Genomic DNA, 18,736 nt, shown 5'->3' with positions numbered 1-18,736 from the left:
AAGACCTTATTGATTTGATTTGCAATCGGACTTTTACTTTCCCTGTTATGTACAAAAATGTGAAATCGAGCTGCGAAAAGAAACATTCCGAAGACTGCTTAACCTCACTCACTTTTCTCAGAGATGGCTGGACCGATTTTCACAAAATCAGTGTCAAATGAAAGGTCTAGCTGCCTCATAGCACTTATTGAATTTTACTGTAATCGGACTATAACTTCGCCGGTAATAAATCAAAATGTGAAAAATACGAAACTTAATTATCTCAAAAACTACACAACCGATTTGAACAATACTGATATCAGATGAACGGGCTAGGGTTGACTGATGAATTGTTATGATTGAACACGTGGTTCAAAAGTTGTGAAAAGAGAGTCATATTTGAAACAGAAAAAAAACCTACTTTAAATAATCGAATCTGAAATGATATTTTATCGAATGATATATAATCTAGTCTATATATAATTTTAGTGAGTCTATTTATAATCAAGTCTAACCTCAATATAAGTACAGTGACGTTTCGATCAATATTAGTACAGTGACGGTTCGATTATACCACGATAAAAAAAATTCGCGTAATATATTTGAAACATATTTGTTTCATGTTATTTGTATGTGTTAATGTATGTTCATATGTGTTTGAATGTTATGTTTTAAATGTTCGGTGTAGTTTCACTGTTGGCTACCAAAAATTTATTATTTAGAGTGATAAATAAATCCGGCAAATATTATCAAGGTGTATTTTTTGAAATGTAAGTGTTCTTGTCACTCTATTACAAATAATTAGTTTAAATGAGAAAGGCTGAGTCTCACTGCTAGGTGGATTGATTGGGTTTTTTTAATGTTCGTTATTGAAGTCTCCGGTCGTTGGACGATCATTTTTTTAAACACGAAGTTTACCTTGGCTGGAAAAAAGTTTTTTCAGGAAAAACGTTCCCGTTTGCACTGGATACAAAATACTTATAAAAATAATCGTCCAGATACTCGACATACTTCTCAACTAATGAGTTTTTTGTTATCTGTTAATCGGCTGGGTCGCTATCGTAAACACCACAAAACTTTGCAAAAAAAGAAGCGTTTCGGGAAAGCAGTTGTTACTCTACAAATAATTGGTATTGGTTGTGATCAAATGTGTTTTTTGTTGTTGAATAGCTAAACTTTCAGAAAATTACTACTTTTATGCAATAAAATGGTACTACACGCTTAAAAAAAATCCAAACTTTCCTCTTTTTTCTTGAGCAAACAGGTATATAACTCCTTAAAGTGCTTATTGTATTACTACCCCTGAACAGATTTCAAACATCGATGTCTAGATCGCCAGGTAAAATATTGCGAAAGATTGTAATATAATAATTAAAATATCATTCCAACAAAAGCTGTGTTAAAAATCGTGCACGTTCAATCAATCAGAAGCTCGCTTCCCCCTTACTCATTATGTTTCGGTTGTCGTGACGAGTAGATGGCATTTAAACTTCAACCGCAATGGTTTTCATATCCATGTTGTGATGATAAAAACTTCTTTCAAATTCTTAAAATTTGTTGCTGCATTAGATTGCTGCCTGATTGTTGTTTACTTTTTAATTCTACACTCTGTTTTCTAGGATTTATTTAAATGACCAAATATAGACTATCTAAAAGACAATAGAAAACCAAAATGCTCCGTACAGATCTTTGAAAGGATAGTAAAGTTTTTTTTTTTCAGCCAAATGAATTTAGTTCAATATGACGATTCTAGTTGCACCCTGCTGTTGTGATATAGAAAAAACCAAATTTATTGCATCTTGACATTATGGTTTCCTGATTTATATTCGAATATTTCAATATTCGAATATTTCAACAAATCCGGAGTGCTTTGCGATAAGGGCGCAACTGGCAAAAGATAAACATTGGGGAATATCTGTTTGAAAATTTGCGAGTACATTTTCGAATCGTAATTTCAAAGGAAGTGACTAACATTGACATCAATACCAAAAATCGACGTAAAATAACACTGTCTTATAGTTTCCTAACAATACTACATTAAATTTATGCATTTATGGCTAAAATCTGCGCTTTTCTTCTAACCCTTTTCAAATGAGCCTTAAATCATTCTGACAACGAGATTCGCCCACCTCTATTTCGCCTTAAAGCATTCTGACAACGAGAAACACCCACCTTTTGTTCGCCTTGTTTACATTTTTTCTTCAGTTGCGTCCCTTTAAACGCGCCTTTATTTTGAAAACAATGTTGATCCGCCCTTTACTGTCGCCTGTTTACGAAGTATTTCGCAAGTAAGTCCGTTGTTTCAAAACAATTCAAAGGTCCTAGTTCCAAAGTATCTTTTGTTTTGGGTAAACTGTTTTGTCGCCCTTTACTAACAACTTGATTTAAATAATTTTATCGATTTATACAAAAGATAGGATTCTTGCCATGAATTGTGTGAGTCTTTTCGAAACCAGTGGTGTAATTAAACGATTTGTTTACATTTTGTTAGTTGCTCCCTAAACGCGAATCAGTCTGGAAAGGTGACCAAATGTTGAAACTCACTCGAAACAAAAGCACTATTTCACATCTTAAGTGTGGGTTTCTCATGGCTTTTTTGATGGTTTATTCCTTTGATTTCATGAAGTGGTTTCTGTCAAAACATACGCAGGTTGATTTGAGTTTTCACGACAGTGAAAAAAATGGTGTGTTCAATAGGTTGGAGTTTAAAAAGTAAGTGTACAGCTGAAAATCACAATCGATCGCACTCAACATCGTGAAAATTTATTTATTTATTTTATTTATTTACATTTGGTCGGCCACCAGCACAACTAGGGCTATTTGGGCCGTGAGGTTATACAATACATTACAGGAAAGAAAGAATTAACATTACAAATACATTACTCTAAAGCTAACTTATGGTACTAATATTTACAAGTGTTTTTTTAACAGTCTATTAATCTATCATAATATTTTTGGTTACAATTATAGAAATAGGAGAACTTTAAATGAGATCATATAAATCTGTTTGTTTCATAAAGTTTATAACATTTTTTATACTCTTCATGTTATCTTTGAGGGCATCAATACCATTATTGGAAAAGCTTTTTCGTATCGCAGTATATTTAGAGCAATGTTCAAATATTTGTTGAACAGATATGTTTTGTTTGCAAGAATCACAGATTGGGGGATTATCCTTGGACATTAAATAAGAATGAGTATAACTGGTATGTCCTAATCGTAGTCTTGTCAGAACTACCGCATCTCTCTTCGAAAATTTATTCACACAATGCCAGTGAGATGTCGAGTTGCGAATAAGGCGATATTTGTTTTCTGTAATATTATTCCATTTATTTTCCCAGTGCTGGGACATTCCATTTTTTGAAAAGTTTATAAAATCTTTTGCCAACAGTTTACCTCGTGAGTTAGGCTCATGTGATGCTTCTTTTTCCGCTTTATCTGCAATTTCATTGCCATGGATTCCCATGTGGCTTGGTACAAAATAAAGTTTGATTGTTTTAGACTTTTGTTGGCAAGAGAAAATATTGTCAAAGATTGATTGTATCATTGGATGGTTTGAAGAATAATCGGAAAGTGCTGACAAGGCACTCAATGAATCGGTTATTATAATATATTTGTTAAAATTGCTATTAAAGATATGCTTTGTTGCTTTGAGAATCGCCGTAAGTTCAGCATTATAAACTGAAGAATTGTTTGGAAGTCTTGACTTTAATATTTTGTTGTTGCTTTCATCGAAAACTGCATAATAAGTGATGGCGTTACATTTTGAGCCGTCAGTAAACATAAGTCGATAATCCGAGTTTTCATATAACATTTTACGGAACAGAGACTTGTATACATCAGAGTTGGTAGAGTTCTTGGGGAAGGCACTTTGTTCAATATTTATGTCCAATTTTGGGAGTAACCACGGAGCAATTTTACCAAGGTGCTCTGTTTTGATTTTAGGTAATTCTAGGCAGAGCTTGTTTAATATTTGGGAGCATCTAGAAGGAAAGGTTTGGTTTTTATTTGTGTTGTCAATTGGTAATTGTTGAATTGATTCTAACATAGGATGAGTTTGATTACGTAAGATTCTAGACATTTGTGATAAGGTGTGTTTTTCTCGTCTGATATCCAATTGCAAAAACTCAGTGTCTACTAAGATACTGATAACGGGAGATGAACGAAAAGCTCCGCTTGCTATGCGTAAGCCTTGGTGATGTACTAGTTCCAAGGATTTTAGAAGCTTAGGTGATGCTGACGAATATATGCAATTTCCATACTCACACCGAGAGAGCACTAGAGAATTATGTAATTTAATCAATGTTCTGCGATCAGATCCCCATTTAAAGTTTGACAATGTTTTCATGATGTTCATAGCCTTTAGAGACTTCTTCTTCACATGTTCAATTTGGGTTCGCCATGACAACTTTTTATCGCAGATCATTCCAAGGAACCTCACTTCTTCAACTTCTTGGATATTATCCTTGATAATTTGAAAAACTAAATTTGTACTATGTTTTTTCCTTCTGCAAAAATGCATGCAAGACGTTTTTGGTACTGATATTCTGAATCCGTTATTAGATAACCATTTTTGCATTTTGTTAACAGCTGATTGCATCCGTTTTTGTAAAGATTTTAAAAAATTTGATGACATATATAATACTATACCATCTGCGTAAAGCAGAATTTTGCATATGGGGTCTATCTGTTTTGTGATATCATCAATTGATAATAAAAACAAAGTCACACTTAGGACAGCTCCTTGAGGAATTCCATTTTCTAAATCGTAAGAGGACGAAAAAGTGTTTCCTTGTAGTACTTGAAATTTGCGATTTTGGAGAAAGTTATTGACAAAGCCAAGTATATTACCATCATTTCCTATGGTTTTTAATTTGTTTAAAATTTGTCGACGCCATGTTAGATCGTATACCTTTTCTAAATCGAAGAAGATAGCATAAGTATGTTGTTTTCTCAGAAAAGCTGATTGTATATCAGATTCAAGGATAGTTAAGCTGTCAATCGTAGATCGTCCCCGGCGAAAGCCAAATTGATAGTCAGAGAGAATTTTGTTACTTTCAATGTACCAGGTTAATCTTTTGTTCACGATTCTTTCAAGAAGTTTGCAGAGACAACTTGTCAAGGATATTGGACTATAGCTAGATATTAAGGATGGATCTTTGGAGGGTTTCAAAATAGGGATCAATATGAAATGACGCCATTCATTGGGAAAAACTTGTTCGGTCCATATACGATTATAAAATTTCAGTAAATATGTTTTAGCTGTTTGAGATAAATGTTTCAACATATCATAATGAATCATGTCTTTTCTCGGTGAAGATCCCTTAGTAGAATTCAAAGCTGATTGAAATTCAAATGAGGAAAAAGATTTGTTATACGATTTGTTGTTATTCATGATTACTAGTGGGAGAATTTCAACTTTCGATTTGTGTCTTTTAAACGATGGGGAGTAATTCTCAGTTGAAGATACCTGTGAGAAATATTTTCCCAAGAGTTCAACTATGTCAGAAGTATTTGATAAAACAGCATTATGATGCTTCAAGGATGTTATTAGATTGGATTTATGTAACCCACTAATACTTCGAATTTGTTTCCAAATACAAGTTTGCGGAACATTCGAGTTAATTGAAGCTACCATTTTTCTCCACGACTGCTTGCTATGATACCGTATAAGAGCCCTCGACTTAGATTTTAGAATTTTTAACTTTTTTTCATTTTCAGACGTTGGGTGTTTTTTGAAAAAGTTTAAGCTACGTTTTCTGTCTTTTATTGCTTGCGATATTGTATCATTCCACCAAGCAACGGACTTGCGTCCCGCTTTAGGTGAAGACTTTCGGATAGATTGGTTTGCTGTATTGATTATCGAGTCAACAATGTGAGCATTTCGCTCATCGATTGATTTGTAGAAGAAAGCCTCGTCAAATTCAATATGTTGGAACTTTTCCCTATCAGCTGTTACGGAGATCACCATTATTACACATTCCATTTCGCTGCACCAACTATAGCGCAATCAATGCCATTATAGGTCTTTAAGGGGTTATATACCTTTTTGGTTTTCAAAAAACCGAAAAAAATTTATTGCATTATCCTCAAATACAACATTTTGAGAACAATTTCACAAATTTTCCTGAAGATCTAAGCAATGGGAAGAAAGTTAGAGCGATTTACAGCGCGCCCCGCCGCGGCCGCATAAGCTAAACTTGAAACTTTACACGCGATTATCTCGAAACAGTGTTTTCCAAAAATGACTTTGCCGTGATCCTGATTGCGGGAAAACTACTGAACCGATTTCCTTCATCTTTTTTTTAAATTTTCGTTATTAAATTCGCCGTTCCTTGAACGATCGCTTTTTGAAACATACAGTTACATTTTGCCGCAAAAAAATTTTCAATGCAATTTTTAGCGCTCAAAACGTGCATTTTTTGGTAAAAACGTTCCCGTTTGCACTGAAAATAAAATACTCATAAAAGCGATCTGAGTCTATATCATGATCACCGTAAGCCTCTACAAAAAAATAGCGTTTCGGGGAAACGGCCATTATTCCAATAATAATTGGTATATCTCAAAATCAAACGTATTTTTTTGTTGTTGATAAATTATACGTTCAGAAAAATACCACTTTGATGCAATGAAAATGGTGCTATGCTCTTAAAAATAAATTCAAACTTCCCTCATTTTTAACGACTTAAAAGGTATATAACCCCTTAAAGAGCTTTCTACCTTGTTTCAGTAATGTTTGATTTTCACCTATCCGCTCGCGTCCATCGATCTTTGTTTCGCTGTTTCGTAGTTTAATGTATTATTGTACTAGTAACCACTGAGGTAATATTCTGCCTGTTGGTATATTTGTAAATAAAAAAATCAATAAATAAATATCGAGCATCAACTTTGTCTTGGTTTCACAATCTTTTTGTATTCAATGTGCCTTGTGCGAATCAAAATCTCTATACAATTGCTCATTCGTTGACTTTTGTGTTGTGTTCACGATTGATGTTTTTTCTGTGTGGGCTCATCACTGCGACCAGATATTAGATCTATTGTGATATTGCTCAGGTGTTTTCTATACTCCGCGCTTCATATTATTGGCAGTGGATGTTGGGTGTGTTTTGTAGCACTAGCCTACAAAACATCTTATCCTAGTTTGAAGACTTTAATATCTGTCATAACCATGTTTGATAACGGCTAACAGTTTCATTTAATTCGCTTCGTTAGTGTGCATCGCAGTAGAATCTCGCTCATTAATATAGAACGACCGCAGGATCTCGCACATAGAAAACATGGTCAAATGACACTCGCGCATCGAAGAGATTCACACTGTCATTCGTTAAGCGATGTTATTTTGTTTTTTTTCTGTCTACTAACTTCGGTTTCTGTTGAGGAATATTATTACAAGATCAACGAGTATTTTAAGTATTCTCTTTTCCAGCGAAAATGTCAAAATACGTTTAGGGAAAAAACGTCGTGGTGGCGAGCATGCTTGGCATTTTCCTCAGCGGAGAAAAAAATCATCGCGCACTTCCCTTTCAGTACGTGACAACGAGACAAACACACTTCCAGCTCACCCCACATCTGAGAGAAATAAGAGGGGTGAAAAACTCTAAAGAGAATACGCAGAAGAACACCACAGTGTACACTGGCAAGTAGTCCGGAAAGTGTAAAAAAACCTGCCGGGCAAAAGTGTAGTCCTCGTGTACCTACGCCGTTAAAAGGAATCTCTAGTGTGGGAGCAGTTGTTTTCGCAGTGCAAGATATTCTCCAGCACTCTAGAGATTTTCTGAGGAGAAAACACAAACCTGGTGGCGAGTACTCGTTTGACATGTTTACTCTAGCATGTTCACAGTAGAACGCTGTCTAAATGACAGCGAGCCTGGCCACCGTAAGAAGGAAAAGAATATGATTACCGCAGTGAAAAGTTGTTCTACCGTGACCATTTTCAAGCCTACATACAAATTTTAGCTAAAAGTTCACGATAAAATATTTTAAAAACGAAAAACTTTCGGTTTCGACTGTGTGTAATTGTGTGTGTAAACCTCTACAAAAAAGGACTTCGTTCTTCGCCCAAGGTTGGCTTTCATTCAAAACCAGAGTACCAGAAAGAATGTTTGGAAAAAAATTGATTCCATTTCATAGGAAACACCAGGCCGATAGAAAGTATCTGTTTCAGCTAAATAAAGCATCACCAGATTACGCCAAAAACACAAATGTTCTCGAACACGTTTTTTGACTGCAGTAGAAAAAAATTAAAATTTTGGTAGTCACCCGATAGTTTTGCATTGTTACGATATAACCAAACAGTTTAGCACATGCCTGCAAAACTCTATGGTTGGATCTTCCACTAATATAACGCATTCTTGATAAACTGTCAGCTTTCATTCTCAGAGGCAAGAACGGACTTCGAACGGGGTCGCTCTGATTTTCGACCGTACCAGACCAGACCGTAACCTGGACACAACTTTTCCTTCCGATCTCGCACACCAGTTAGATTTTACGCGAAAACTATAAAATGACGAGAAGTTTTTGATATAACTGTTTGTCTTATTATAGAAAAAAAACGAACGATCGCCATTAGTGAACTACGTTCTGTGCTAAACAAATTATAATACACTTTCATATTGCGAATGTATTCGGTTCAAATGCAAATGCGAATGAAGTGCCAATGATTCTTTTGATGCAGTATTGAATTTTGTATATTCACGGACTCGAGGTATAGTATATCATCTCACAAAAACTCATGGTGTAGGCAATCGGCAAGAGTGCACCCGTACAACGCTTACAGGGTCGATCGATCGGAATAGTTAAAGCAATCATTAAAGCGTTCGTAATACGAACGTGGTAGATACGATTACTCACTTAGGCGCGGCGATTCGAAAATTTTGCTCAACTCTCGCGCAATTCCTATGCACGCGTCCTTACCCAAGCTCAGATGTTGGCGTTGTATAAGGTAGAGCACGCGTTTCGCGACCACCTCATATTTGCGCGAACTCTTTTGATTCAGTCAGTTGAGATTTGTACGTACTACTCGATGGACGTGTAGTTATAGTGTTCATTTAATGTGTCGGTAAGATCGAATCAGAATCGCTTTCCGGTGTTGCTATTTTTCACAGTATTCGCAGCAGTGAACGCGTATTAAAAGTGAAGTTAAATAAGCTTCACAACTGATGTAAACATTTCTAATTTACTAAGGTTGTATAATCAAACTACCATAGAGTTTAGTAGTTTCCATTGAACGTGACTTTGTGAGTTTTGAAAAAAAAAATTCTTCACCGTCTCATTACCAAAGGCCGAAGGACAGTGTGGGTTGTGCCGCGAATTGAGAAGTGGTATACGAGTTTGAAGGTAGGAATCATATGCACTGTGTTTTGTTATCGAAACGATTACCAATTTCCTAGTGTTGATGTCCGCGTATTTGTGAATGTTGTTTAGACAGAAATTCGGCACACAGTCACGCGTTTTCACATATTAATGAACCGGTGAAAAACAAAATGCTGAGTGTTTCATTCTGCGTGGTCAATAAAGGAACACGTAACAAGGTTCTGCAGTATGTTGTAAATCATATTCCTATACTCATAATGATATCCTCCGGTAGTAAAAGTATGAATTAATTATCATTTCTCCGCAGTATTGTTTTTAATAAGTGTTTGTCAGTTAAACGGAGTTGTAAAGCAAATTTAGAACTGATGTTTTCCATGTATTCGATACCATTTTTTATTATTTCAACATGTCATCAAAAAAATTGTTTCTTGGGATATGACTCTTGCTTAGTGCTATAAACATTAGTAATTCCGGTAACAATGTTTAAATACTTGGAGCGAAGCAAAAACCAATATTGACTTTTTCTGGTATTTATATGATAAGGGAATGGTTTGGTATGTGTGGTTTAGTCCTCATACATGTTTTGACAGCTTACGGGTTTATATTTCACTATGCACAAAATGCGCAATCATATTGTCATGTTCGCAGCTCATATATAAACATCAGAATTAACAGAATGATCAATCTTATTTGCATTTGTTCATTAGGTTTTGTGTGCTCGATTAAACGGTATACAACAGCGAGAGCATCTCAAATGCAAAATGTTTTCATGAACATATATTCGCTTGTGTGCACCGTATTTTTTTGTCAACAATAAGATGCTATAAATAGAATATGAATCAATTACGATATATGACACAAAATGTATCGTTATCCAAGAATAGCACAAAAGTAACTACGTGGCGATAGTTCTTGTAATGTATCTCCACTAATTTGTAAGATGAGCTGCTGAGCAAACTCAATTCACTTCTAATTGTATTAAGATCTACTTCAAACTTTCCAGCAGAATAATATTGTTGCATTCGGATCTATATATTAGTTTCACAAAGTAACAAACTATCAAAGTAGAAGCACCTGTTTTGGCCATAGCACAAGTTATGTTAGAGCTAAATTAATAATTGCGAAAAGTATCTTAAATTACTCCTATTTCGAAGTCTCCTATTGAAACCGCTGCTATTAATCGACTAAATTATTACAAATTGTATGCGCATTAATAAAGAATTTAATTATACTTTTCCAAGTTTACTATACAACCTAATGTTTATGTAATTTGCAAGCTATTTTCCATAGAGCATAACTTTGTTCAAATTTGTACATTTCTATAACAAATTTTGTTACCAGCATCAATAATCAAAAAAAGTTACCCACAGCTTCCAAAAACGTATACTGATCCATTCCTGGCCGCATTTAAATGCAAGGACATTCGCCGGATGATTCATAATCCTGATTTGGGCCATATATAAACAAAACCATAATAATGTATTTATGTTTATGCAAAACATAAAATGTACGGAATTTTTCGAGCTGTTATAAGATATCGCACTATAACACCGCTATTTGAAATAGGGCGATGAGAATTGAATTCTGTCCCACTCTTTCCAAGAAAAAGTCCGATCTCCATTTGTTCAGATTATTTACCATATTATAACTTCAGTTTTTTTTTGCCAAAACTAACGCTTCGGATTCTTAACCTGGTGACTATAGTAAGTGGTACTCGAGTTACCGAGGTTGATTAGAGAAAATAATAGGCGCAAGTTTCTATGTTGAAAAAGGAAAGAGCGGAAGCTCATTGATATAGATCAATAGCAGCCCATTTACGGAAAATTAAAATTTACAAATTAATTTGTGTCAGAGTTATAAAACATCCTACTTAATTTAAATGAAATTCTAACTCGAAGAATTCTGCACTGTGTGAATATAATATTTTCATTTAGTTTGATTAATAGATATACTGGCCTTTTAGTTAGTTCAATAACAAGGATTGTCTTAAATGTTTGAGAATTTTACCCACTCCCACGGTAAATACATTACCATAAGTTTGTCTTTATTGAAAAAAACCTCAGTTGGATTCTTATCTGGCTTTAAAATTGGAGCAATTTTGTTATTTCTCCATGATTTGGGAAAAAAAATGCAATTTTGGAACAATCATTTTAAGTTTTTACTAGAAATTCCATTGTACTCTCTGGAAGATGTAAAACTAAAATGTTGAAAACTCCAGCGTCAAGATTTTTATTTTTGAGTTTTTTAATATATGTTTTGATTTCATTCAAATTAGTTTCCTGGGTGGAAATTTAATTACACTGACGTGTGACTTCATTTCCAATTCAACTCACAAAATTTAAATTCGAATTATGTACACTCTAAACTCTCTTTTTATTTATTGGTTATAAAAAATTGGTTACCATCGTTTATCACAGGGATAGGTTTCGAACGTTCCTTATGAATCTTCCACCAATGCCAACAGTGTTTAAAATATGGTTTCAATTATACGACTTTAGTCTCACTATTCTTATTTCTCAACAGAGTAAATCTATGTTCAATTTCTTTCTGTAAATCTTTATAAATAGTTTTGAAAACAAGGTCACAAAAGCGTAAATATTGACGCATGCGTACATTTTTCAAACGAATAAGAAACTGAAGACTTTTGTCTATTATAGATGAATCAAATTTCATTTAACCATTGCATTTAACATTTTCTGGCGTCACTTTCAAAGCGGAACTAATATTTATTTCATTTTGCAAATCTAGCTCATTATTGAAAATCTTCGCAATATAAAATTTATATTTTGTCCAATTCGCCTTATGATAAAGAAACACTGAACTCATAGGTTTCAAAAAAGTTAATGGAAGATGATAAGAATTAAAATTAGCACGCGTAATCAATTCACTTCATACATTACTTCGATCTGATAAAAACCAATCGATCGTAGATAGATTTCTCACAGAAAAAAAACATGTAGGGCTAGTTGGAGATCAAATAGTATAACGACTTGAGAAACGATTCAATGCCTTTGACACATTCGCAACACAACTTCATTATAGTACAGTATTCTCGTGTGACTTAGTATAGCAGTCACACGAGAATACTGTCGACGGATTTTATTTGCAGTTTTCTCACAAGTTCCACAATGTTCCAACGCGAGACGTTCTGGAAATACGGTCGAATACCATCATTTTCAGTTGTTTTCCAGAAACAGGAAGTCGTCATCTTGGATTTCAAAATGGCATGTGAAGTGATTTCTGACCTCCTAGCATCAATTTGATTTCGGAATACTCGTTTTGGATGGCATTCAGTCCTTTTTGACTGTTTTCCAGAACCCAGAAGTCTCCATCTTAGAATTCGAAATGGTGTCCAGGGTCGACTCTTGGTTTCTATGCATCATTCTAATTACAGAAATTCCTATATTGAATGGTATTCAGTCGCTTTTGGCTGTTATTCAGAAACCGGGAGTCGTCATCTTGGAAGGCCTTTTTGAAATAGTAGTCGTGAGCCTACATGAAGAACTGATATCATAAAAATACATATTTATCAAAAAGGAACAACTGAACAAAGTATCAGCGAAATCGGAAATGATCGATCTGCATTGATTTTTGAAGTAGCGTGGGCTGCCTCAGGCGCAAAATTAACAGCGAAGCCTGTCTCTTCCCAATCTCACAGCTCCGGGTTCTATAAATCTGGATTTACCTGATATACACACGTACTTTGTTGAAATTTTTGTCATAGATTGTACTTGACAATTTAAGGACATCCGCCGGAAGTCACAATTTCGAATTTCAAAATAAAGTCTGGAGTTGGTTCCCGGCCTCGAAGCATTATTCGGTTCCTGGAAATCGAAATACTGTAACAACTGGCATAACGGGTAACAACTACAATTTTGGATTTTTTTTGAGTTCTCATGCTCAGAGAAAAATATTAAAGCAGTCTCTCTCTCCTCTTCATGCCTATATTTTTTGTTTCCTCAACACATGCTCAATTCTGTTCCTAATGGTGCCGAAAGAAGAAGCAGTACAATCCGGCAAATCGCAACAATGGGGCCTATAGAAGACGAAGCGCTTGACCAATTTTGGTATCACAGATAACGTGTCGGCTAGAATTTGGACGAGTAGCTCGTTTTCGAAACTGCTCTACACGTTTGTGACTCGGTTGTAACCATTTTGCTCTGGCGAGGTGAGGCGCTCGCCTTGTATTCTGTAATAGAGCCCAATAATTCACAAGGAAGGTTGTGGTGGAGGATCGGCCAAAATAACGGACTAAAAAAGGTTTCGTTCTGTTTGTCTGAATCATGGTTTAAGTCCAGTGGTGTACCCGAACGAACGCTTTAAGAAAATTTTAATTCCATTTCTTGGGGAACACCATGCCGATGGAAGATGGGTATGTGTTTTGGCCAAATAAAGCATCATCACATTACGCCAAAACACCCAAACGTTTCTGAACAACCAGCTGACCCCATTTCTACACAAAATACGCAACCCAACGAATCTACTCCAGTGTCGCCCAATCGAAGATTTCTGTGGAATTTTAAGCTCCTTTGTGTACAAGTATAACTAAAGAGCAACAAACTGCAAACAGTTCATTGGGAGAATCAAGAGATGCATTCATCAACGACCTCCAATCAACGTGGAGGTCGTACACCGCTCTTGTTCCTGCATCCTGCAAAAGCGTTGCCTGAAAACCGATCACGGACCTGTATCAAATGTTCATTATTTTGTTACCGTGAACTTGGGTGACTTTGATCACTTTTTTGAATGTATCTTGAATATTTTGAGAATATACTGAATACAATATCGTGTGATTTAGCAGCAATTCTGCTGTTTTTAACAGCTCTAAAATTCTTGCACCAATTGTTATTCCGCGGTGATTTTGATCACTTAATTATTTTGATGGATTTGGAGTGAAACCTTGCAGTTTTAACAAAATTGAACAGCCTCAAACGACTTGAATGAGTTTAAAAATATGGAAAGTAATTTGGGGGCCATTCACATCTTACGTGAGTACTTTATGGTGGAGAACGTCCAAGATTTATACAAAATTTTTAGAATATATGTGAAAGATCATCCACAAAGAGGGAAGGTGATCTAAAATCATCAAAAACTAGTCCACATGGAATATGGCTTATGCAATAGTCCAAATTTGCATGTTACGTTACGTCTTGGGTTGTTGATAAGAAGAAAGTTTGTAATACGCTGTGGAGATTATTGGGACTCATCGTTTCCTTCGAGGAAAAACTTGCAAAAAATAATAATGAAAATCGTTGTTATATTTGCTTATCTTTAGAACTAAACTAGTAGCAAATAAGAGGTAGAGTGATCGAAGTCAACCCAGTGCTACCCGTGCCGTGTCAAATAAATGTTGTGAAAAAAAAAACCCAGTGCTACATTCCGATTCGGAACTCGACCTTCTGTTTATTATACACAGACTTCGCAGTCAACTGTTTAGTGTACAAGACAATTGCGGGCTAGCGCTACGCTCCTACTGACACTAACAGTCTCTCCCGAGCCGAGACTCGACTGTACGACGACTGGCTTGTTAGACCAGCATTGTAACTCGATACCAACTGGGAAATGGATGAACTAATAACGCCTTGTAAAAAATGTGCACTGAAGATAGTTGTTAACAAAAAAAAAAACAATATTATTATAAACACCCAATTTCGAATAGCTTAGAAAACAAGTTGAGTTTTCCTTTATTTTTTTGAATGAAAATTAAAAGCATTGGAAACATTCAAATATTGCATAACACGGAATTTGGCAATTTTCAATACCCACCCACCCCACGTAAGACAATTTTAGATGTTTGTTGAGGGTGGAAAAATTCTTGTATTTTCTATTGTAAATACATTTATAGAGGTTTTTTTTGAATATTCAAAATTATTCAAGTGGTCGTTTCTAGCTAAAAAAGATCCCAGTAATATTTTTTTTTGCTAATTTTGCAATGAAGAGAGAAGAGAGAAAGTTTGCTGCGTTCACGAGAAGACAGAATAAAGATGCCTGCTGTTATTAAAAAAATAATATATAACTACAGTGATAGACATTCGTTTAGCCGAGCATCGATAATTTTAAAAATGCTTGAGAAAAAATATCAACTGCATTTTTTATTCGATGTTACTTTAGTCGTAGTGGTAAAACACTTTAACCGCCTTCACGAAAACGATTCAAGTCGCGCTTACACACACACTGTTCGCGTTGCGGTGTTTATAAACATTTAAGCAACGTTTTCGTCCTAGACATTCGTTCAGCCGAGGCACGTGGAATATTTGCTTTTGTACAACGATCGTGGTTTTTTAAAGTGGTTTACAGTATATTTCGACTAAACAACGTTCAATCTACTAGGTGAGTAAAAATTCACAGTTCAATTTTGGTTTATTGATGATAAACATTGGAATATCAGCAATGGCGAAAGGTAATCGGTTGACGGAGGAAGAACGGCGTATTATAATGCTTTTTAAGGAGGACGGTCACTCTAATGTCTCAATCGCGCGAAAAATTTGTCGGTCTGTGAAAGCGGTACGAAATGTCCTCAAAAAAGGCTCGAAATATGGCATTAAGCGTCCTACCAAAGGGAACACCAAAGTTTCGTTGAGGCGGAAAGGTCAAATAAGACACGAAGCTACACGGAATCGATTGTCGTGCTCCCAGATAAAGAAAAAACTGAATGTTCCTGTGACTCCCAGACAAATTGCCCGAATTTTAAATGAATCACCGAACATAAAATGGAGGAAACTTCAAGGGAAACCGAAGCTCACCCTCATACATAAGCAGAATCGGCTCAAGTTCGCAAGGAAATACATGGAGTGGAAGGCGGAATGGCGTAATGTCGTGTTTTCTGACGAGAAGAAATTCAATTTGGATGGACCGGACTGCTACAGTTTCTATTGGCATGATTTGGATCAAACCAGTGTTGTCAGATCGAAGCAAAATTTTGGAGGTGGAAGTGTAATGGTGTGGGGCGCCTTTTCTTACCATGCGAAGCTTCCGATTTGTTTCACTTCAACCCGAATGAATTCCGGAATGTATCTGGAGCTTCTGGATGACGTTTTGATCAGCCATTTTGAGAACAACGCGAATGAGGACGTTATTTTTCAGCAGGATAATGCGTCAATTCACGTCTCCAAGCAGTCGAAGGCTTGGTTCGCTGAGAAAAGCATCTCATTACTGGACTGGCCAGCTTGTAGTCCTGATTGCAATCCCATCGAAAACCTCTGGGGAATCTTGGCTAGGTTGGTTTATGCGAACGGACGTCAATTTGAATCCGTTTCCAGCCTTAAGTCAACAATTAAAGAGTGTTGGGCTAAAATAGATTTGGCAACACTGCAAAAGCTGTCCGATTTGATACCAAATCGTATTTTTGAAGTAATTCGGAACGATGGTGGTCATACTAAATATTAATTATAAACTCTCTTCGAAATTAGTTGTTAAAACTTTTATTCAGGTTAAATTTTCATTATTAGGCTAAACGAATGTCTACCCATTTCTCCTATTTTTTCCCATTCTGCTATGAAAATCCGAACTAATGGTTTGTTTCAATATGAAAGTGGCTGTTTATGGAAGAGATCCATCCTACAACAGCAAAGACTGCTGAAAATTGTGTTTTAATTTTGAGCCACAGAGAAAAAAGAGCCTCGGCTAAACGAATGTCTACCACTGTATTATTTTTATCTTTGCAGCTAGTATCTCGGTAAACAACAATATGAATCCTTACTACGTAATGACGTTAACGCTATTGGGAGCATTAGGGATTATGCTTCAATTAGGTGTGACTGATGGATGCAGTTGTCAACCGGAACACGCACAAACGGCTTATTGCAATGCAGATTATGGTATGTACCTACTAACAGTAGTATCAGAATATTCATAATAATAATGCCATCGTCACTAGCAATTTATTAAACTATTTCTAGACAAATTTAACGCAAATGCACAAATATAATAGGATATAAAGATGAAGAAGCTGCCACTAGTATTATTGTACCAGCGGGTGTGGTTTATATCTGCGATGAAGAATTTACATTGTCAAAATCCCTCAATTTTAAAACTTTGTTTGGCATCAATGTTTTTATTGCAGCTTGAAAATGTAGAACTCCGAATGATTTACGGCAGTGGTGTAGCCCAGGGGGGGGGGGTGAGGGGGTACTTAGAGCAAAAATATCTCTTCCCTTTATTTTTTCAATAGCGTTTATTTGACCCGACACAAGCTTCCATTTATGCCTTGAATATATATAAGGAAGAAATTTTTCCTTGTTTGTTTATGCATCCTTCCTCGGGGGGCGTCCACATTCCACGTGGACAGATTTTTAAGGATTTTGACCCCCCTCCCTCCGTGGGCAACTGCCCATGTAAATTTTAAAAATGTTGTATGGACCGTGGATATTACACGGAACACCATTAGTTGTAAATTTAATTTTTTGGTACTGTGTTTCTCGCGTAACTTTCCATAGGGACCTACAATGGTGGAAAAAATAAATTGGTAGTACGAGCACGGTATTTACAATTAGGCGGTCCCGTGCTACCCTATTTACGTGCCCTATTTACAATTAGGGCGTCTAAAACTACGTCACCTTCAATTCGAGATACATTTTGATGGCTATATATGTGAGGAATGCATCTGTTTATGCAAACTGAAACTGTTTACGTTGGAGGCTGTTTTGAGGCATGTCTTCGTGATATTCCAGCCGATAATAGAGGACTACTGGAACGATTTCAGAATACTTCAGCTGTGATGGTTTGGGGAGCAATATCCAATAGGGGAAAGTTGACACTACTATTATTGCCTTTCTCCTAGTTTTCTTATTTTTTATTATTCATCGGGGTGTGAAAATGAATAAGAAGTACTATCTACAACACGTCAAAGACCATTCACTGCCTTGTGCCAAGGAAATATTTGGAGAAGAAAGTTGATTGTTCAGAAGTGGTGCAACGCAAATATACCGTGTTTCGTTAGCATCCCCAAACGACTCGCATCAATTCCCGAGTTGAAGCCATTACATGTTAAGGAAGCTGGGTGAAGTTAAACACATGACTTTGGACACTTGAGAACCGTTTGGTAAAAATCTGGGTTGAAATGCCGATCGAAGTCGTGAATGCGGCTGTGTTAATTTTAAAAAGCGTTTAAGGGTCGTTATCAAATGCAAAGGCGAACGAATATGAACTGTAACTTGACCACTCTACCAGAGACCAGAGAGGAAATGCTCATCTTTTTTAATTTTTCTATTTTAATTTTATCTGTTTTATTTTATGGTATTTATGGTGTACCACTGGTGTACCACTCCCCTTCCGTGGACGACTGCCCATGTAAATTCTGAAAATGTATGAACCATGGATATTACACAGACACCCCACCCCCTCCCCCCTTAAGCCATCCATGTGGAATGTGGATGGCCCCTCATGCTTTTCGCACAATGCTTCTGCGAAATCAGAGCAGCATTTGTGCGAACTGGAAGAACGCAAT

The 18,736-nt window shown here is 36.0% G+C and overlaps 3 protein-coding genes across 5 annotated transcripts in view; 1 reads left to right on the top strand and 2 right to left on the bottom strand.

Annotated features, from left to right (window-relative positions):
• LOC129718275 (synapsin) overlaps nt 1-18,736 on the bottom strand; it is a 229,956-nt gene that overhangs the window by 140,760 nt on the left and 70,460 nt on the right. The gene's annotated exons all lie outside the window — the stretch shown is intronic.
• The window catches only part of LOC129718277 (tissue inhibitor of metalloproteinase), a 139,766-nt gene that overhangs the window by 115,901 nt on the left and 5,129 nt on the right, over nt 1-18,736 (top strand). For all 3 annotated transcript variants that reach the window (XM_055668891.1, XM_055668892.1, XM_055668890.1), the window contains one exon: nt 16,956-17,108. In XM_055668891.1, coding sequence (XP_055524866.1) covers nt 16,956-17,108 — 153 coding nt within the window. The remainder of the gene's footprint in view (nt 1-16,955; nt 17,109-18,736) is intronic.
• LOC129718269 (uncharacterized) lies at nt 1,845-8,607 on the bottom strand. Its single transcript, XM_055668878.1, has one exon. The coding sequence runs from the start codon at nt 5,963-5,965 to the stop codon at nt 2,963-2,965; it is 3,003 nt and encodes a 1,000-aa protein (XP_055524853.1). The 5' UTR covers nt 5,966-8,607; the 3' UTR covers nt 1,845-2,962.

This window comes from Wyeomyia smithii, chromosome 1, assembly GCF_029784165.1.
Source record: "Wyeomyia smithii strain HCP4-BCI-WySm-NY-G18 chromosome 1, ASM2978416v1, whole genome shotgun sequence".
NCBI lineage: Eukaryota > Metazoa > Arthropoda > Insecta > Diptera > Culicidae > Wyeomyia > Wyeomyia smithii.
The sequence above is the reverse complement of the archived record's forward strand: the minus strand, read 5'-3'. Positions and strand labels throughout refer to the sequence as shown.

Bases quoted from the DNA above. Each gene is read 5' to 3' on its own strand.
- LOC129718269 (XM_055668878.1), bottom strand. From the start codon at position 5,965: ATGGAATGTGTAATAATGGTGATCTCCGTAACAGCTGATAGGGAAAAG.